The sequence below is a fragment of the Hyperoodon ampullatus genome (genome assembly GCF_949752795.1).
Source record: "Hyperoodon ampullatus genome assembly, chromosome: 4".
In the NCBI taxonomy this organism is placed as follows: domain Eukaryota; kingdom Metazoa; phylum Chordata; class Mammalia; order Artiodactyla; family Ziphiidae; genus Hyperoodon; species Hyperoodon ampullatus.
The window spans coordinates 113,924,077-113,946,266 of NC_136917.1; the positions used below are offsets into that span (position 1 = coordinate 113,924,077).

The 22,190-nt window shown below is 36.6% G+C and overlaps 1 protein-coding gene across 2 annotated transcripts in view; it reads left to right on the forward strand.

Annotated features, from left to right (window-relative positions):
• Nucleotides 1–22,190, forward strand: part of AP3B1 (adaptor related protein complex 3 subunit beta 1) — a gene marked incomplete at both ends in the record, with an annotated part of 275,647 nt that overhangs the window by 15,242 nt on the left and 238,215 nt on the right. For both annotated transcript variants that reach the window (XM_079703244.1, XM_079703245.1), the window contains one exon: nucleotides 19,169–19,244. In XM_079703244.1, the coding sequence (XP_079559370.1) occupies nucleotides 19,169–19,244 (76 nt within the window). The remainder of the gene's footprint in view (nucleotides 1–19,168; nucleotides 19,245–22,190) is intronic.

Sequence of the window (22,190 nt, forward strand, 5' to 3'; positions counted from 1 at the left end):
ATTTCTTGGAGGAAAATCTAATACTAATTCTCAAACTTGATGCACACACTGATTCTTTGGCATGTCTGTATTTATGCCCATCTGTTACTGTGGCACCATGCCCATTATTACAGTGGCATGCCAGCAGCAGTGAGGCATGTGAGCCAACAAAGATGAATTGTTTGGATGGAATACACTATTCTATAATACTAATTAATTTTGAGCTGATGAATCTACATGAGATAATGTTAACCAAATATAGTCAAAGTAATGTCAGTGAAAATAAAATTTATTTTGACTTATACAGAAGTGTATCACAGATGTTTTAGACTACTACTGAGAATAGTTAGAATTAGTGTTTATTATGGTTCCAGTGATCAGTTGTCTTTTCATAAAAATTTTGAATTTAAGAGAAAAAAGAATGCAGCAGTTTTCTTGTGGTCGATTATAGATTAGGGAGGAAGTGTTGTAGCGCCTTAGGCTATGGATTTTATACTTATATTATAGTTCTTGAAATGTTTTTTTTTAATTTATCAATTTTATTTTATTTTTTATACAGCAGGTTATTATTATCTATTTTATACATATTAGTGTATACATGTCAATCCCAATCTCCCAATTCATCCCAACACCACCACCACCCCAGCCACTTTCCCCTCTTGGTGTCCATACGTTTGTTCTCTACATCTGTGTCTCTGTTTCTGTAGATGCCCTCCAAACTGGTTCATCTGTACCATTTTTCTAGGTTCAACATATATGTGTTACCATGCAATATTTGTTTCTCTCTTTCTGACTTACTTCACTCTGTATGACAGACTCTAGGTCCATCCACGTCTCTACAAATGATCCAATTTCATTCCTTTTTATGGCTGAGTAATATTCCATTGTATATATGTACCACTTCTTCTTTATCCATTCATCTGTCGATGGGCATTTAGGTTGCTTCCATGACCTGGCTATTGTAAATAGTCCTGCAGTGAACATTGGGGTGCATGTATCTTTTTTTTTTTTTTTTTTTTTTTTTTTTTTTTGCATTACACGGGCTTCTCACTGCTGTGGCCTCTCCCGTTGCGGAGCACAGGCTGTGGACGCGCAGGCCCAGCAGCCATGGCTCACGGGCCTAGCCGCTCCGCGGCATGTGGGATCTTCCCAGACCGGGGCACGAACCCGTGTCCCCTGCATTGGCAGGCGGACTCTCAACCACTGCGCCACCAGGGAAGCCCTATCTTTTTGAATTATGGTTTTCTCTGGGTATATGCCCAGTAGTGGGATTGCTGGGTAGTATGGTAATTCTATTTTTAGTTTTTTAAGGAACCTCCATACTGTTCTCCATAGTGGCTGTATCAATTTACATTCCCACCAACAGTGCAAGAGGGTTCCCTTTTCTCCACAGCCTCTCCAGCATTTGTTGTTTGTAGATTTTCTGATGATGCCCATTCTAACTGGTGTGAGGTGATACCTCATTGTAGTTTTGATGTCCATTTCTCTAATAATTAGTGATGTTGAGCAGCTTTTCATGTGCTTTATGGTCATCTGTATGTCTTCTTTGGAGAAATGTCTAGTTAGGTCTTCTGCCCATTTTTTTATTGGGTTTGTTTTTTAATATTGAGCTGCATGAGCTGTTTATATATTTTGGAGATAAATCCTTTGTCCGTTGATTCATTTGCAAATATTTTCTCTCATTCTGAGGGTTGTTTTTTCATCTTGTTTGTAGTTTCCTTTGCTGTGCAAAAGCTTTTAAGTTTCATTAGGTCCCATTTATTTATTTTTGTTTTTATTTCCATTACTCTAGGAGGTGGATCAAAAAAGATCTTGCTGTGATTTATATCAAAGAGTTTTCTTCCTATATTTTCCTCTAAGAGTTTTATAGGTCTTACATTTAGGTCGCTAATCCATTTTGAGTTTATTTTTGTGTATGGTGTTAGGGAGTGATCTAATTTCATTCTTTTACATGTAGCTGCCCAGTTTCCCCAGCACCACTTATTGAAGAGACTGTCTTTTTTCCACTGTATACCCTGCCTCCTTTGTCATAGATTAGTTGACCATAGGTGCATGGGTTTACCTCTGGGCTTTGTGTCCTGTTCCATTGATCTATCTTTCTGTTTTTTGTGCCAGTACCATATTGTCTTGATTACTGTAGCTTTGTAGTATAGTCTGAAGTCAGGGAGTGTGATTCCTCCAGCTCCATTTTTTTCCCCCAAGAATGCTTTGGCTATTTGGGGTCTTTTGTGTCTCCATGCAAATTTTAAGAATTTTTTGTTCTAGTTCTGTAAAAAATGCCACTGGTAATTTGATAGGGATTGCATTGAATCTGTAGATTGCTTTGGGTAGTATAGTTATTTTCACAATATTGATTCTTCCAATCCAAGAACATGGTGTATCTCTCCATCTGTTTGTATCATCTTTAATTTCTTTCATCAGTGTCTTGTAGTTTTCTGCATACAGGTCTTTTGTCTCCTTAGGTAGGTTTATTCCTAGGTGTTTTATTCTTTTTGTTGCAGTGGTAAATGGGAGTGTTTCCTTAATTTCTCTTTCAGATTTTTCATCATTAGCGTATAGGAATGCAAGAGATTTCTGTGCATTAATTTTGTATCCTGCAACTTTACCAAATTCATTGATTAGCTCTAGTAGTTTTCTGGTGGCATCTTTAGGATCCTCTATGTAAAGTATCATGTCATCTGCAAAAAGTGACAGTTTTACTTCTTCTTTTCCAATTTGTATTCCTTTTATTTCTTTTTCTTCTCTGATTGCTGTGGCTAGGACTTCCAAAACTCTGTTGAATAATAGTGGCGAGAATGAACATCCTTGTCTTGTTCCTGATCTTAGAGGAAATGCTTTCAGTTTTTCACCATTGAGAACGATGTTGGCTGTGGGTTTGTTGTATATGGCCTTTTATGTTGAGGTAGGTTCCCTCTGTGCCCACTTTCTGGAGAGTTTTTATCATAAATGGGTGTTGAATTTTGTCAAAAGCTTTTTCTGCCTCTATTGAGATGATCATATGGTTTTTATTCTTCAATTTGTTAATATGGTGTATCACATTGATTGATTTGCGTATATTGAAGAATACTTGCATCCCTGGGATAAATCCCACCTGATCATGGTGTATGATCCTTTTAATGTGTTGTTGGATTCTGTTTGCTAGTATTTTGTTGAGGATTTTTGCATCTATATTCATCAGTGATATTGGTCTGTAATTTTCTTTTTTTCGTAGTATCTTTTTCTGGTTTGGGTATCGGGGTGATGGTGGCCTCATAGAATGAGTTTGGGAGTATTCCTTCCTCTGCAATTTTTGTAAGAGTTTGAGAAGGATGGGTGTTAGCTCTTCTCTAAATATTTGATAGAATTCACCTGTGAAGCCATCTGGTCCTGGACTTCTGTTTTTTGGAAGTTGAAATATTTTCTTAATATACTCAACTTTAGAAGTTCATAGCAATGTGATAAATGGGCAGAATGTTGGTTTGAAAACAAGACTCAAGTTTAATTCCTTGTTCTGCTGTTCCCTAATTCTGTGGTGGTATACTTAAAAATTGTGTTTAGAGAGCAGTACCACTTCAGGTGGCTAAATAAGTTAATTATATGTCATAAATGTAAGGCATGTTAGTGGCTAGTTAGTAATAGAGAAAGTGTTTAAATCTCCCATTCCTATACCCCGCATGATAACCACAATGAAAATGTTCTTGTGTATCCTTCTAGAAAAAATTTTTTAAACTAAATGATAATACATATCCTATTCTCTATGTATTTTGCTTTTCCTTTAACATATCTTGGAGACCTGTCCATATCAGCATATGAAACTATTTGTCTTTTTAACTACCGTGTAATATTTCCCAGTGTTACTTTTATTTAGTTAGTTCTCTTTTTGAAGAGTATTTGATTGATTGATTTCACTTTTTATTGAGTATAAGAAATACTGCAACATAAATTTTTGCATATTTGTATGAATTTATTTGTAGGAAAAATTCCTACAGATAGAGTTGTTGGTCAAAGTTTATTGCATTTTAATTAGGATAGATCTTATTAAATTACCTTAGAGATAGGTAAGGTAATTTAGTGGAGGTTTTCTCCCTCCACTAACAGTAAAGTCTGTTTTCCTTACACCTTTGCCAATATTGGGTACCATCAAATTTCATATTTGCCAGTCTTATAGGTGCAAGATGTTATTACACTGAGTCTTTATAATTGTCAGTGCATTAAGTCTTCCCCCTCATATTTATTGGTTTATTCTTTCAGTGAAATACTTTCAAATGTCCTTTGTCCATTTCCCTATTGGATCAGCTCTTATTGATTAGTTAAGGGCCCTGTGTATTTTAAGGAAATTAGCCCTCCTATGAGATGAATCCCAAATTCATTTTACCTGTTTTTTGACTTAGTTTATAACAGTTATTTTTAGTGCAAAATTTTAAAATTTTCTGTGTTTATATTTATCAATTTTTAATGGCTTTTGAGACTCCCCCAATCTTAATCTTTTACCGAAAGTGGCATCTTTGGTTTATGGTGCTCTTAAACAGTGAAAAAGAACATTTGCCTGTTCAAAGCAATATTTTGTCTCAGCATCTATAAATCAAGTAGCTGAGTGGCTCTGTGACATTTCCTTTAAAACTTTAAGGTTGAGTAGTCACATTCTAGAAGGTATTCCTTATATCCTGAGCAAAAGTAGTATCTACTTCCTGTTGGCTGCCAACAGGATAAGTAGTTGAGGGTTTTGGTAAAGGGTTTGACAAATATGGAGATTTCCTGTGATATATGTATAGAATTATGGTTTTTAAAACATGCACAGATGGTATGCATACATGGAAGATATATGCCTAGTTTTTAATCTTTATTGGGGCCCATGACCAATAAGAATCCAGTGAAACCTTAAGAGTTTTTCTGTATCCCTCTAAGGAACACGATTAGCATATAGCCTATGTTCATTTATTCTGTCAACTAATATTTATTGTGTGTTTAGTGTACTTGAGAAAACAACCATAGTCTACATTTATAGACACTTTGTAGACCTTCTTTTGGGTCTTTATATATCCATGTTTATTCCTTCCATAGTATCTTTGCAAAATTCCTGTGATTGGCTCCTTGTCATTTGAGATCTCAGCTTAATTGGTCACCTTTACCCATAGAGGTGTTTTGTGATTGCCCAGAGTTACTTTATTGTGTTACCCTATTTTAATTATTTCAATAGTACTTATTTTGTCTTTCTATCTTTATGTTTTCCTTCCCTTTCCCTCTCTCTTCCCTCCTTCCCTCCCTCTTCCTTCCTTCTTCACTCATTTCTGTCATTCCCCGTCACCTCTGCCCCACCCCACTGCATTCTCACTTAGAATGTAAGTCCCAGTACTTAGAACAGTTCATGGAACCTAGTAGATACTGAATAAATGAATGTGTTAGGCCCAGTGATAAGTGCTTTACAGTCATCTCATTAAGTCTTCATAACAACCTATTTGAAAGATACCAACGTTTAGTTTTGCTGATTTTTCTCTATTGTAGTTTGCTTTCTATTGTATTGAATTCTCCTCTTATCCTTTATTTATTTGCTTGTTCTTTGAGTTTAATTTGCTATTCTTTTTCTAGTTTCCTGAAATGGAAGCTTAGAATATTGATTTTCAATCTTTCTTCTTTTATATTGCATTTAGAAATATAAATTTACTTTAAGTACTGCTTTCGCCGTATCTCATGAGTTGTGAAATGTTGCAGTTTTATTAGTCAGTTCAAAATATTTTCTAATTTCCCTGATGATTTCTTCTTTGGCCCATAGGTCACTTGAAGTGTGTTGCTTATCTTTCCAGACATCTGAGCATTTTCTAGTTAGTTTTCTGTTATTGATTTTTAGTTAGATTCCACATACCTTATATGATTTTAGACCTTTGAAATTTAAGATCTATCCAGCATATAGTCTATTTTGGTAAATGTTCTGTGTGCACTCGAAAAGAATGTTTATTCTGCAGTTGTTGGATATAGTTCTGTGCATGTCAGGTTAAGTTGGTTATTTGTGTTCAGATTTTCTACATCGTTATTGAATTTTTTACCTGCTTGTTCTAAGTGAGGTGTGTTAAAATTGCCAGTCATGGTTGTGGATACATGTTTTTCTTCTATTAGTTCTATCAGGTTTTGCTTTATAGATGGAAGCTATAAATTTAGAATACATACAAATTGCATATAAATTTCGAATTATTTTATCTTCCTTTTGAAATCATATCCTTTTATGTCCTGGCAGCAGATCCTCAGCAATTATTGGTCTGAAAACCACGTTTTTTCACCTTCAGTTTTGAAGGGTATTTTCAGTGGGTATAGATGGTATGTTGGCCTTTTTTCTTTCAGCTTTTAAAAGATGTCATTTCATTGTCTTCTGGCCTCTATATAGTCTGTTAAAAAGTTGGCTTTCAATATTATTGTTGGTCCTTTTAAAACAGGGATTAGCAAACTATGGTTTGCCCATTTGTATAAATAAAGTTTTATTGGAACACAGCCATGCCCATTTATTTATGTATTGTACATAGCTGATTTTACTCTGCAATCATCAGAGACGGTATGGCCTCTTGTAATACCTAAAATATTTACTATCTGGCCCTTTACTGAAAAGTTTTGTTGACCCTTTCCTTAAGGAAATGTCTTTTTTTCTTACATGCTTTTAAGATTTTTCTCATTGTCTTTTGATTTTCAGCAGTTTGGCTATGCTAGGCCTCATGTAGTTTTCTTTATGTTTTTCCTGTTTTCTTAAGATTTTAAAATATGTGGGTTTACATCTTTCATCAGTTTGGAAAAACTCTTAGCTGTTAATTTTTTTTAATATAAACTTATTTATTTATTTTTGGCTGCATTGGGTCTTTGTTGCTGTGCACAGCCTTTCTCTAGTTGCAGCGAGTGGGGGCTACTCTTCATTGCGGTGCACGGGCTTCTCATTGCGGTGGCTTCTCTTGTTGAGGAGCACAGGCTCGGTGAGTGGGCTTCAGTAGTTGTGGCATGTGGGCTCGGTAATTGTGACTTGCGGGCTCTAGAGCATATGCCTAGTAGTTGTGGCACACGGGCTTAGTTGCTCCGTGGCATGTGGGATCATCCTGGACCTGGGCTCGAACCCGTGTCCCCTGCATTGGCAGGCGGATTCTTAACTACTGCACCACCAGGGAAGCCCTTAGCCATTAACTTTTGAAATGTTGCTTTTGTCCCATTCTTTCTCTCTCCCTTCTCTTTTTAGGACTCTAATTTAAAGTATGTTAGATATTTTGACCATATTCTACGTGTCTCTGATGTGCTGTTTGGTGTTTTCCATTCTTTTATTTCTTGGTGCTTCAAATTGTATAATTTCTCTTGACCTGCCTTCACATTCAATAGTCCTATCTTCTGCTATTTCTAGTCTGCTGTTAAACCTATCTAGTGAGTTCTAATTTCATAAACTGTACTTTTCATTTCTGAATATTTATTATTTTGTATAGATTCTACTACTTTAATGACATTCTTTATCATTTTGTCTCTTTTGTCCATCTTTTCCTGTATTTTCCTGACCATATTAACTGTAGTTATTTTAAAGTCGCTATCTGATAACTGTAGTATCTGAATTACCCATGGATCTGTTTCTCTTCCTTTTGTTCTCTTTCTCTCCCTTCTCTCCTTCTCTCCTTCCTTCTTTCCTTCCTCCCTTCCTCCCTCCCTCCTTCCCTCCTTATCTCTCTCTTGTCATTTGTTCCTGTTTTTAGCCCGTCTCTTAAGTTTTGATCAGATGCTAGATAATTAAGATAAGAACACTGACGAGTCTCTGGATGCTGTCTTCTTCCAAAGAGAGTTGTGTTTTTTTTTTCTGATAGGTAGATAGAGTTCTAGCAGATAACTTTGATCCTGTTTAAGCTCAATTTTAGGCTTTTAAAGGTCTTGTCTATTTCAATTTTTCTTATACTCCTAGGGAATATCCTTACTTTTCAGTTGTGGCCCTTCTGTGGTCTTAACTGAAAGGCCAGGGTATTTACCAGTGCCTCTCTACTTGGGAGACTTGATTTCCAACTTCTCTTCCCAGCAATGTGTGGCTCCTGAAATCTCTGCTCAGGTATTTAATCTCCCAGCTGCTGTTGTTTTCTGCTGGATTTCCCAGAATCTTGCCCTGTGAAAATGTAGTCAACTACTTGAAGGGAGTTTGTACACAGATTTTTGTGTACCTTTTCACTGATTCCCTCCTCTGTAATTTTGCCCTTCAAGTTCCAGTGCCTTTGGTAACCCCAAACTTTAACATTTGTGTCCTCAGTCTTTTAAAACTGTCATTTCTCCTTGGGTTCTATTCTCTCAGATAGCAGTTGGGGAAATGCAGTCAGGGAAAAAAAGCTGATGTGAATAAAAAGTGCACTTTGTGTGCTTCTTTTCTTTCCAGGATCTTGGCCCCTTAAGTCCCGCCTGCATGGGTTGATCTCTCCGGAGATCAAATAAATTACTTTGTTTTTTCCAGCTTTTATAGTCATTTTCTGTGGCAGGCTTAGTATCTTACAAGCTACAACACCATGGGCAGATCTGGAAGTCTCTACAGTGTATTTGAAACATAACAGCCAGAATGATTCTGTATGTGTATTAGATTATGACTCCTCTATTCAGAACCCTCCACTGGTTCCTGACTTCATTCAGAGTAAACACCAAAGCCTTTAGTATTATTTACCCTCCTTCATCGTCTCTGCCTAGAGTGCTCTTCCTCCCTGTTCCTCCCCTCCAGTATCTGACTGGCTGACTACCTCACTTGCAAATCTTTGTTCAGATGTCTCTTTATTTAGCCTATGCTGACCACCCTGTATAAAATTACCTCCTCCTTTCCCTCCTGCATTCTCTCTCCCTTTGCTTTATTTTTCCCTCATATCATCTCATGACTGTAAAATTTACTTTTTTATTATGTTTGTTTTTTTACTTACTAAATGAAAACTCTACAAGGGCAAGGATTTTTGCCATTTTTTTCTCATTTGTGTGTCACAAATGCAAATGAGAACCAAATGAGAATAGAGAATTACAGAATCTAAGGTAGGGAATTTAAAGATGGAAGAGTAGTGGTCAATTATATCAAATAATCTAAACGTATTCATGAAACAGGGGAATGGATAAAGAAGATGTGGCACATATATACAATGGAATGTTACTCAGCCATAAAAAGGAACGAAATTGGGTCATTTGTAGAGACATGGGTGGACCTAGAGACTGTCATACAGAGTGAAGTAAGTCAGAAAGAGGAAAACAAATATCGTATATATATATATATATATATTTTAAAATAAATTTATTTATTTATTTATTATTTTTGCCTCTGTGGGGTCTTCATTGCTGCGCGTGGGCTTTCTCTAGTTGCGGCGAGTGGGGGCTACTTTTTATTGTGTGTGGGCTTCTCACTGTGGTGGCTTCTCTTGTGGAGCACGGGCTCTAGGTGTGTGGGCTTCAGTAGTTGTGGTACATGGGCTCAGTAGTTGTGGCTTGCCACCTCTAGAGCACAGGCTCAGTAGTTGTGGCACATGGGCTTAGTTGCTCCACGGCATGTGGGATCTTCTCAGACCAGGGCTCGAACCCGTGTCCCCTGCATTGGTAGGTGGATTGTTAACCACTGCGCCACCAGGGAAGTCCCCAAATAGCATATATTAACGCATATATGTGGAATCTGAAAAAATTGGTATAGACAATCTTATTTACAAAGCAGAAATAGAGACACAGACATAGAAAACAAACCTATGGATACCAAGGGGGAAAGAGGGGTGGGTGGGATGAATTGGGAGCTTGGGATTGACATATATATACTATTGATACTATGTATAAAATAGATAACTAATGAGAACCTACTGTATAGCACAGGGAACTCTACTCAGTGCTCTGTGGTGAGCTAAATGGGAAGGAAATCCAAAAAAGAGGGGATATATGTATACGTATAGCTGATTCCCTTTGCTGTACAGTAGAAACTAACACAATGTTGTAAAGCAACTATACTCCAATAAAAATGTTTTTTAAAAAGTGAGAAAAAGCCAAAAAAAGTACTCATGAGATTTTTGCATTGGATTTTTAAGTAAGGAAATTATTTGTTACTTTTGTGAGAGAAGTTTTAATAGAGGAGTAAGAGAAAAAGATTACCAAGGGTTGAGGATGTTGTGATAGCAATTGTAGACTATTCTTTCTTTAGTTTTGTGAACACTGTAGGAGGAAAAGTTCATATTTACTTGGATAATTTATGGTTTCTCCTTTTAGAGGGTTAATAGATGGATGATTAGGTAGATAGAGTTTTCTGGTTTTATTCACTCTTGTATTTATTAAATGAATACTTTGTGCCAAAAACTGCATAAGGTTCTGAGCGTCATGCAAGGGACGTACGTATAGGCCCTAAATGAACTGAAAGTTACTAAGCCTTCACCTTGTGCACGTAAACTAATTATGAAGGCCAGTTCCTTTAGATGCATAACGCTAGAAAAAAGTAAATTCTCTTATTCCCAGCTTTTTTTTTTTTCTGCATACCTATTCATGTATACAGTGGACCTCTTGGAGTAGAAGCATCTTTCATTTGAGTAGTTCTCAAAGCATGAAGAGGTGCCCATGTTTTAGAATTTTTTGGTAGGGCTTAAGAAAGATCCAGCCCTCCCCTTTTCATAGATTTTGATGCATCCTTTTGGGGATGTACCTCCAATTGTAAATCACTCTTCCTTATCACTTTTCTTAATCCATCATTCCTGGACTTAAATTTCAGGTGTTGCTTTCTGTAGTACACAAATTTTGGTGATTCTTTTGAGGGAGAAGGAAGTAATTGTGTAGTTCAGTGCTCTCAAACTGGTGAAGGGCCTTTTTAAAAAAAATTTCCAATCCATTATGGATGGATACTTATGTAAAATAGAATAAAAAAATAAATTGCTAGAAAAACGAAATGGAAAAAAAAATGCAAGCCCCAATTTTCTATTAGATTCAAAAATATAAAATTACACTGTTGAATTGCTCTAAGTGCTTGCTCTCAGTTTCTTTTTATATTTCCTTATGGATTAGTAACAAAAATTTGTGGATTGGCAATGGTTCTTGGACCAGTCTTTCTCAGATCATACTTGGAGAAGCACTGAGAGAGTGTACAGTGCTACATAGTGTTAATATTCCCCTTAATTTACACTGCTTTTCAAAGGAGTAGAAGGTTTTAATGAGTTATGAATTACAGGTATTTTTTAAAAGAGGTAACTTATACAATGTAAAAACCCTGCGACTTCTTAAATTCTGAAAGGTAACTGGTAAAAATTTGCTTTTTGATTATAGTTGCTGTTTTATACGGTACTGAAATAAAAGTGACTTCTTGGTAATAGTAAGATTTCCTTTAACCTTCCGGTTACATATTTTTCTCTGGTCATTGAAACTATAAAAAAAGGCATATTTTGATCATGAAAGGAAAAGTTATACCACTTAACACCACAAGATGTCACTTATGTAAAAATAAAGTTGGTATTTTAATGTTCAAAGCTGGATAGCTACAGATAAATAGGTAAATGAAGAACTAAGTAAATTAAAAAACAATATTTGAAACACATTGGTTTTTGGTAAAGAGTGAATGAAAATATTACTAATTCAGCATTATTTTGAATCAACTCTTCTGATGTTTAGCAAAAAGAATTTCTCAATTTCTAAGATTAATGTAGTAATACATATTAATAGGCCATATTTGAATCCATATAATGAAGGAGATAGACCTAAAATGGCTCAATACAAGTGAACATATTTTGAGGGTAAACTAGGTGTTATGGTATTAACTTCTCCCCAATCTTTGCTGTTTTGGTGACAAGCAGAGAGGAATTTGTGAAGAGATATGTAATTTATGTCAGAATTTTCAGTAGGTATTTATGACATATCTGAGAAGTTGACTATTACATCAGTTTGAAACAGTGCCTAGGATTTTCTTGTCTCTTTTCTCTGAACCTCAAAGTTATTAGCTCTCTACGTGAGTTAACACAAAAGATATTTGTATTGGTTTTGAAGACCGTCTTTTCTGTTAAACATGAAGAGCAAAACCTTTGGCTTTAATATTGAATTCGTGTTTTCTTGTGTTTAGTTTGAGAGAGCGGGTCAGGACCTAAAGGTGGTTGGGAAGGGGACTGTGGCATCTCGAGCTTTAGAGGAACAAACCAAGTTTCCGTTAGGCCATGAACACGATTGCACCTGGGGTTAGAGGTTGGAATGTCCTAAAAATTGACACTGCATTATTCTTCATTGCTCACTGCTCTCTCCAGATAACATTGGTGGAGAAGATTGGTGGAACACTCTTGGGGAAAAAAGGGATCAGACATGAGAAAATGAATTTTCTTTCTTTTTTGGACATGTATATGTGTGGTTACATTTTCATTCTATTTACTTCTTATCTAATTACTTCAGCTTTTTTTCACTTTCTTATTCCTCCAGAGTTTTTAAAAGTTTCATTTAGGTTTTTGTTTTTCATTCGTAAAAGTCTACATGGTCAGTAAGGAAAACAACAAAAATTAGAAGGGAAAAAACCTCATTTGTGGTTTTATTGATTTTTGTTCCTTTTCAGTTAATAATGCAATGTGAAAGAACAAGAAGTTTTAAGAAGGCATTCTGAATTCATTACAGAGAACAGTTACAGTATTTTATATTTGGTAGATGTATATCCTCGGATGTAGTTCTTATATGTTCCTGTCTTACTATTTATATATTTTCTAGCTGTATTTTTAATTAGAGGAAAGTAGTTATTGTAATTATTTAATTATTTTTGTGTCCTGCTAGTGGTCACCATTGCATTTAATTTTATGAGCTGCTTGGAAAGAAAGGGAAATTTTTTTCTTAGTAAATCCCATTGGCTTTAATCTTTTTGGGAAAAATATACTTAGCTTCCATTTGTTTATTTATTTATTTTTTACTGCCATGACAGTTTGAAACATTTAACTTATATGTTACTTTGCTAGTACTGCCATAACAAAATGCCACAGACTTGGTGGCGTAATTAACAGAAGTATATTTTCCCTGGATTCTGGAGACTAGAAATCTAAGATCAAGGTTTTGGCAGATTTAGTTTCCTCTGAGGCTTCTCTCCCTGGCTTGCAGATAGCCACCTTCTTGCTGTGCCCTCACATGATCATCTTTTTGTCTTTGTGTATCTGTCCTAATCTGCTCTTCTTGTAAAAAATCAGTCCTATTGGATTAGGGCCAACCCATGTTGACCTTATTTTAATTTAATGACCTTTTTTAAGACTGTATCTACAAATACATTCATATTCTGTGGTATTGGGGGTTAGGATTTTAACATAGGAATTTCGGAAGGGACACAACTCAGCCCATAATAACTCATGATCAGTCATTCATTATTGGTAAGTGCTTACTTGCCTACATTAGGCCTAAATTTGTAAAATGTACAAAGTAAAGCTTTTTTGTCAAGGCTGTCTATTTGGAGTAGTTAAGGAAGTTCTTGTCACCTACTTTTAAGCTTAAGCTGAGATGAAAGGGCTTCTGATACTTTTGTGTGTGTGTGTGTGTGTGCGTGCGCGTGCACGCGTGCTTGAACCATATTGCATGAAGGAGCTGTGTGGAGTAAATTTTTAAATCTCTTTTCTGGAGAGTTTGTTGTAGAAACTATTAAAAATTGCTAATCATAAACTAATAACTAGTACAAGTAGTTAATTATTGTTGGTAATACTACAGTCTTAGTTTCTTATCAATTTTCTTATAGTCATTTAAGAGAATTTTCCCTTGATGTCCTAAAATAAAATTCAGTGATTTAAATTCTTAAATAAGGGACTTCCCTGGTGGTGTAGTGGTTAAGAATCCGCCTGCCAATGCAGGGGACATGGGTTCAATCCCTGGTCCGGGAAGATCCCACATGGTGCAGAACAGCTAAGCCCGTGCACCACAACTACTGAGCCTGTGCTCTAGAGCCCATGAGCCACAACTACTGAGCCTGTGTGCCACAACTACTGAAGCCTGCACGCCTAGAGCCTGTGCTCCACAACAAGGGAAGCCACCGCAATGAGAAGCCCGTGCACCACAACGAAGAGTAATCCCCGCTCACCACAGCTAGAGAGAAAGCCCACGCACAGCAATGAAGATGCAGTGCAGCCAAAAGTAAATAAATAAAATAAACCAAAACATTAAAGAAAAAACCTGTAGAAATAAATAAATAAATAAATAAGTAAATAAATTCTTGAGTTAAGCTTGAAGCTTAAATGTGATACTCTAATTTCAGAGTATGAAAATGTGGCTTATCTCATCCTTAATAATGTATTTCTCAGAAATAGATATATGACTTCTGGTCTTGTTTTGGAGGACTAGTGTCTTATTCACAGCATGTGAATAAAATACTGTGAAACTTTTTTTTTTTTTTTTTTTGTGGTACGTGGGCCTCTCACTGTTGTGGCCTCTCCTGTTGCGGAGCACAGGCTCCGGACGCGCAGGCTCAGCGGCCATGGCTCATGGGCCCAGCCACTCTGCAGCATGTGGGATCTTCCTGGACCGGGGCACGAACCCGTGTCCCCTGCATCAGCAGGTGGACTCTCAACCACTGCGCCACCAGGGAAGCCCTGTGAAACTTTTTAATATCATTTTTATGGAGGTATAGTTTGCATACGACAAATTACCCACCTAAAGATTATAATTAGATGAGTTTTGACAGATGTATACACCTGTAAAATCACCATCACAGTTAAGAAGATACAGAACATTTCCATCTTCTTATGGAATAAGAAATTTTTTAATGTCCTTTTCATGTCCGTTTTTCCTTTTGCCTATGATACCACTGATCTTGGTTTTATCACTACAGATTAGTTTGCATTTTCTAGAACTTTAAATGAGTTAAATTATGCTCTTTTGTCTTTCACTCATAATGATTTTGAGAATTCATCCATCTTGTTGCATGTATCAATGGTTATTTCTTTTTCATTGCTGGGTTGTATTCCAGTGTATGGCTAAATCACATTATGCTGATCGACATTGAGATTGTTTCTAGTTTTTTAATATGTATAAAGCTGCTATGAATATTCATTTAAGTTATTATGTGGAAATATGTTTTTATTTCTCTGGGAAGTGGAATGACTGGATCACATAGTAGATTTATGTTTAAATCTGTAAGAAACTTCCAGTTTTCCAAAGTGGTTGTACTGTTTTATGTTGCTACTGGCAGCGTGTGAGAGTTCTAGTTGCTCCATAGTCTTGGCAACATTTGTTATTATCATTGTCTTTCATCTATTCTCATGGGTGTGTAATGCTATCTCATTTAATTTGCATTTTCTGATAGTTAATGACCTTAAGTATCTTTTCATGTACTTAGTGGTCTTCCTAATCTTACTTTGTGAAATATCTGTTCAAATTTTTTGACCGTTTTTTAAAATAGGCTTCTCTTCTTATAAATGAGTTGTAATTGTCATATAACTTTTTTCTAATTAAACTTTTGATTTTGAGATAATTGTAGATTCATATGCAGGTATAAAAAATAATACAGAGAGATCCTGTGTGCCCCTTACTCAGTTTCCTTCAATGATAAACTATAGTACCATATCACAACCAAGATGTTTACATTGACATACTTCACCAGTCTTGTTCAGATTTCTCCAGTTTTACTTGTACTTATTTGTGTGTGTGTGTTGGGGTGGTATTCTGTTCCCATTTAATCACATCTCTAGTTTCATGTAGCCACCTCAAAGGTAAAGATAAAACAGTTTCATCACCATAGGGATCTCTTGTGTTATATTTTTATATCCACACTTCCCGCTTCTTGTCCTTACCCTCAGCAACCACTAATCTTTGTCCATTTCTATAATTTTGTTATTTCAAGAATGTTGTATAAATGGAGTAATACAGTATGTAACCTTTTAGGATTAATTTTTTTCACTCAGTATGCTTCTGTGGAGATTAATCAGAGTTGTTGAGTTGTCAACAGCTTGTTTCATTTTACTGCTGAGTGGTATTCCATGCTGTGGGTGTACCACAGTTTGTTGAACCATCCACTGACTGAAGGGCATCTGGGTTGTTTCCAGAAGGGTTTTTTTTCCATTTTGGCTAGTAGGAATGAAGCTGCTATGAATACTTGAATACAGATATTTGCGTGAGTATAAATTTAACATTTCCTGGGGATAAATGCTCAAGAGTGCAATTACTGGCTTGTATGGTAATTGCAGGTTTAGTTCTATAAGAAACTGCTAAACTGCCAGTGTGGCTATAACTTTTACAATGCCCACTAGCAGTATGTGAGCAATCCAGTTCTTCCACATCCTCACTATCATTTGGTGTTGCCACTATTTTATTTAAGTGAGCCATTCTCATACGTGATATCTTTCTGTGGTTTTAATTTGCTAATGGCTAATTATGTTGAATATCTTTTCATGTGCTTTTTGCCATTTGTTTATCTCCTTCAGTGAGTTGTTTGTTGATGTCTGTATTAGTTTACTAGGCCTGCCATAACAAATAGCACAGATTGAGTAGCTTGATCAACAGACATTATTTCTCACATTTGAATCTGGGACTCAAGATCAAGGTGTTGGCAGTTTTGATTTATTCTGAAGCCTCTCTCCTTGGCTTGCAGATGGCTGTCTTCTCTCTGTGTCCTCACATTGTCCTGTCCTGTAGAATCCAGCTTTCCTTTGTTTTGTCCCAACTCTTCCTTTTAGTCCAAACTGGTAGTGTCTCTGCTGGTATAATCCCATCTCTATTCCTGGTTTCAGCTGAGATGTCTGATTAAATCCATGAGGGGCATCCGTGATTTCATTATCAAATGATTTTTCAGTGTTCTCTGGTGTTCTCTTCTGAAGACACTTGCTTGATTTTTGCAACATGGATAAGCTGAGATTTTTTCCAAATCTTCAAGTTCTAGTTCCTTTTTTGCTTAACAATTCCTTCAATTTATCTTTCTTTCTCATTTTACTGTAAGCAGTAGGAGAAACCAGGCTGTGACTTCCACACTTTGCTTAGAAATCTCCTCAGCTAAATATTCAAGTTCATCACTTTTAACTTCTGTTTTCCACAAAACACTGGAACATAGTTGGACCAAGTTCTTTTCACTTTATAATAAGGATTGCCTTTGCTCCAGTTTCCAGTAATACGTTCCTCATTTCCATCTGAGATCTCATCAGAATCACCTTTAACTCCATATATTTACCAACAGTCTCTTCAAGGCATGTTTAAAAAAAAACAAACATGCACTTCAGAGCTGTTCCAGCCTCTACCTGTTGCCCAGTTCCAAAGCCACTTCCACGTTTTTAGGTATTTATTACAAGAACACTTCACTTCTTGTTACCAGAATCTGTAATAGTTTGTTAAGGCTGCCATAACAAAATACCTTAGACTGGATGGCTTAAATTTATTTCTCATAGTTTCTCACAGTTCTTCCGGGAGGCTGGAAGTCCAAGATCAAGATGTTGGCAAGTTTGTTTTCTCATGAGGCCTCTCTCCTTGCCTTGCAGGTGACTGTCTTCTCACTGTATTCTCACAAGGCCTTTTTTCTGTGCATGTGCACCACTCTCTGTCTTAGGACACCAGTCCTTTTGGATTAGAATCCCATCCTTATGACCTCATTTAATGTTAGCTACCTCTTTTTAAAGGCCCTGTTTCCACATAACGTCACATTGAGGGTCAGGGCTTCAGCATGTGAACTTTGGGGAGGCACCAATTCAGTCTGTAACAATGTGTTCTGCCCCTTTTCTAATTGAATTGGTTGTTTTTTACTGTTGAGTTTTGGGAGTTCTTTTTATATTTTGGATACTAGTCTTTTGCATATATGTGGTTACAAACATTTTCTGCCAGTCTGTAATTTGTTTTTTTCTTCTTCTTAAGAGAGAATTCCCTGGAACAAGTTTTAAATTTTGATGAAATTAATCAGTGTTCCCTTTTATGGACTGTGCTTTTGGTGTCAAGTCTAAGAACTCTTTGTCTAGCTATATAATAACTTTAAAAAATTCTGTTTTTCTGTGTTGAAGGAAAAATGATTAGATATTACAAATTATGAATTTTTTTTTTTTTGCTGGGAGGGATTTTGTAATTGCTGGGGGGAACGCTCACTTTGAAGAATAGGAGCAGGTCAGTTGTAAGCCCAAAAAAAAATATTGGGAGGCAATTCTGTGTGGGTTTTTCTCCTTTTTGCAGCCCTTCTATATGAAGGCATTGATTGTTTTTGTTCTAAATTATCTTTTAAGGATGTTTGTATAGCAAGCAGCTTTGGAAAGGAGAAAATGTCTACCACTTCAGCAAAGTTATCTTACTTGGTAACATCAACATCTGCTTGGTCATCCAAGCTGGGAATGGGGGCATCCTTATTGAGTGCCTGTCTTATCCTTTACATTCAGTCACTGCATCCCACTGATTTCAACTTCCAAGAAGTTCCTAAATCTGTCCTACATTTTCATCCTTATCACTAACTGCTCTGGTTCATTACCTCATCCTCTCATTTACATGTTAAAATTGCCTTAACTTAATTCTTTGAATTAGGGAGTATTGATGTGGGTTTCCCTACAGATTTATGTTTTTTTCTTTTTGCGAGCTAGGAAGAAAAAAGGATGTGTGAATGACACATAGCTTTTCTTCATTTGGTGCTCTTTCTTGACATATTCTGAAGAAAGTTCTTACTTTTTTTTTTTTCTGTTATAGGGAATTCTTTGCATTTCTATTTTGAGTAACAGTTTATTTGGGGGAAGTCATATTAAGCAGAAATAACTGCTATTGGTTCTTTTTTTTTTTTTCTTTAAAGATGTGGACCATTTTTTTTTTAAGTCTTTATTGAATTTGTTACAATATTGCTTCTGTTTTATGTTTTGGTTTTTTGGTCCCGAGACATGTGGGATCTTAACTCCCCCACCAGGGATGGAACCTGCACCCCCTGCATTGGAAGGCGAAGTCTTAACCATTAGACCGCCAGGGAAGTCCTGAAAGATCTTACATTTTGGCTTATGAAAATATTTTAGTGCTGATTCAAGAATTTTAATTATCTCTTTTTTTCTGATGATTATACAAGAGAAATTTTGGGATGAGAGAATCTGTATGCCTCTGATTGTTGATATTTTGCCCAGAATTGAGGTACAGTTCTATATTTTTATTTTATTGATGGGCTTTGTGACAACATAGTACTTTGATATTATTTGGTAGAGTTAGATGAAAAATATATATTTAATTATAAATAACAAAGTAGTTATATAACATTGTGCATCAGGTTATTTCTAATTCTTATATTATTAAAATTACATGTTTTAATACCTGTGTAATGTAAAAATCTAAATATGTAATTTTTTCTTTTGTATAGGAATGAAGATCTAAAGCAAATGTTAGAGAGCAACAAAGATTCTGCTAAATTGGATGCTATGAAACGGATTGTTGGGGTAGGTAAAAGAGTAGATCATTTCGACTTTTGGATAAATGACAAGTAGTGATATATTAAAAATATATATTAAAAATACGTTAAATACCAAATCTACCCTTTATTATTAACTTAAAATTTCCTGTCTAAAATGTTTTGGAGGAAGTAATGAAGTGACAAAATTCAGAAACTTGAGTTCCTATTCTGTTTTTTCTGTTTTTTAATTTCTGTATCTCTAATATTAAGGTATTTCTTCTGTCAGAGAGTGCTAATCAGTTTGAAGACAAAATAAGATTACATACAACAATATTTTGACTTCCTACAAAGAGGGATACTAATGAGCTAAAGTATTTTTTTTGGTCATTCTATGACCTAAAAATTGTGAGCATGCTTCTGATTTTCAAATTCCATTACTACCAATAGAAATGCTTTATTCAATTTATCAGTGTAGAACTTCTAATGAATACTAGTAAATGTAAGAGCATTTCTCTAGTTTAAGTTGTAATGTAAAATTCAAACAGTGGACTGATATGTTATTATGTAGAGGGTTCCATTGTCAGAGAACTAAATATAACGCAATTTCTGATTATATATAAAATCTTATGTAGTTTTGTAACTTGTGTTGGTCTCACTCTTTTTTTGCTAAAGAGTTCTGCTCGTCTCACTGGAATTAAATTCATAAAACCTTTCTTATTCTTACTATGCATTTTTCACCACCACTGCTGATTTTGTTTTCCAGAAATTTTTGTATAAGGTCAAAATGTAGTAAATTTGCATAATTGCACAAATAAACTCTACTGTAGTAGGGTGTAAACACAACTGAAACAATATTGTTTTCCAGCAGACAATGCCACCATGTGAGAGTTTGAGAGTCTGTAGTTTGAGAATCAGGTAGTTCTTGCTTTGCATGACTTTGATATTTGAATTTCAGTTACCACAGTTTAGTTAAATAACACCAGCCCCCTAACAAGACGGTTCAAATTTCAGATATCGTGGTATATTAACTTAGTAATTGCATAATGTACAAACTTCATCACTAACTCTTCAGTCCACAACTCACTATGTATATAACAAATGTGCATCATGATCAGTGACCAGTCATGTTACTTCTTTCAAAGTTATTTTTAGTGATTGGTCGCTGTGTATATTATTCAGTTTGTGTATAGACTGCGAAGCATACAGTAGTGGTCCCTACTTGTTTCCCAGTGAGAAGCCCACTTAACATTTTATAAAAATGGTTAATTAAAAGAGGGATTTGGTCAACAAAGATTAAAATGCAGCAAGGAAATGAAAATAACACTAGAAATGAAATTCAGGTAGAATGTAGCTGGAGTTATAGAGAAATAGCTGACTGTGGGAATGGTGACACTGCCCCTTTTTGAGAGACTCTAAATATGTAGCTTGAGGAACTTCAGTAAGGCAAGATATCAACATAAATGAGGAAAATAGTTGTGATGAAAAGGCCGAAGGTATGCCAGAGGAAGTGATGCTGCCAAAAATCTTCACATTAGAGGAACTCCAGGAGATAATTCACAACATTGAAAGTACAAAGGATACAATGTTGGAAGCTGATCCAAACTTAGAAAGGAGTAATTTACCAAGGAATAGAAAAGATGCTTGCTTGGTACTTTTCTTTCTCTTTTTAAAAATTAATTTATTTATTTTTGGCTGCGTTGGGTCTTCGTTGCTGCGCACCGGCTTTCTCTCTAGCTGTGGTGAGTGGGGGCTACTCTTCATGGTGGTGCATGGGCTTCTCGTTGCGGTGGCTTCTCTTGTTGTGGAGCACGGGCTCTAGGCGCGTGGGCTTCAGTAGTTGTGGCACGTGGGCTCAGTTGTGGCTCGCGGGCTCTAGTGCGCAGGCTGAGAGTTGTGGCGCATGGGCTTAGCTGCTTCGCGGCGTGTAGGATCTTTCTGGACCAGGGCTCGGACCCGTGTCCCCTGCATCGGCAGGTGGATCTTAACCACCGTGCCACCAGGGAAGCCTGCTTGCTTGGTACTTTAAATCAGTGGTCCCCAACCTCTTTGGCACCAGGGATCGGTTTCTTGGAGAACAGTGTTTCCACGGACAGGGGTGGGGTTGTGGGGTGTGGTGGTGATGGTTCAGGCGGTACAGCAATGGGGGGGAATGGTTCAGGCCAGGGGTCCTGTGGCCTGTTAGGAGCTGGGCCACACAGCAGGAGCTGAGAGGCAGGCGAGCGAGCTAAGCTTCGGCTGCCCCTCCCCATTGCTCACGTTACCACCTGAGCCATCTCTTTCCCCCCAACCCCATCCGTGGAAAAATTGTCTTCCATGAAACCCGTCCCTAGTGCCAAAAAGGTTGGGACCACTGGTTCAGGTGGTAATTAATGTGAGCGATGGGGAGCGGCAGATGAAGCTTCACTTGCTCGCCCGCCACTCACCTCCTGCTGTGCAGCCCGGTTCCTAACAGGCCGCAGACCAGTACTGGTTGGGGGCCCCTGCTTTAAAGGATGAGAATAAGGCGAGTCCATTCAAACTACTCTTGATCGTTTTTCATTTTCCTATACATTTCTGACTGACAGTAATAAGAGAGTTTTAAATGTTTCTACAAAATTTTTAGAAGTCACAGATCCAGGACTTCCCTGGTGGCGCAGTGGATAAGACACCGTGTTCCCAATGCAGGGGGCCTGGGTTCGATCCCTGGTCAGGGAACCAGATCCCACATGCATGCCACAACTAAGAGTTTGCATGCCACAACCAAGGAGCTGGTGAGCCACAGCTAAGACCTGGCTCAACCAAAAAATAAATTAATTAATTAATTAAATAAATAAAACTTAAAAAAAAAAGTCACAGATCCATTATAAGTTTTACAGTTGGTTATCAAGATTGCTTTGCATGGTTTCAGCTTGCGGTCCTGCAGGTTACAGTCCTGCACTGCCATCCATTTAAAGCAGGCAGTGCTCTTCATTATTTCATTAAACTTTGGCTTTACATTCCATTAAGGTAAATT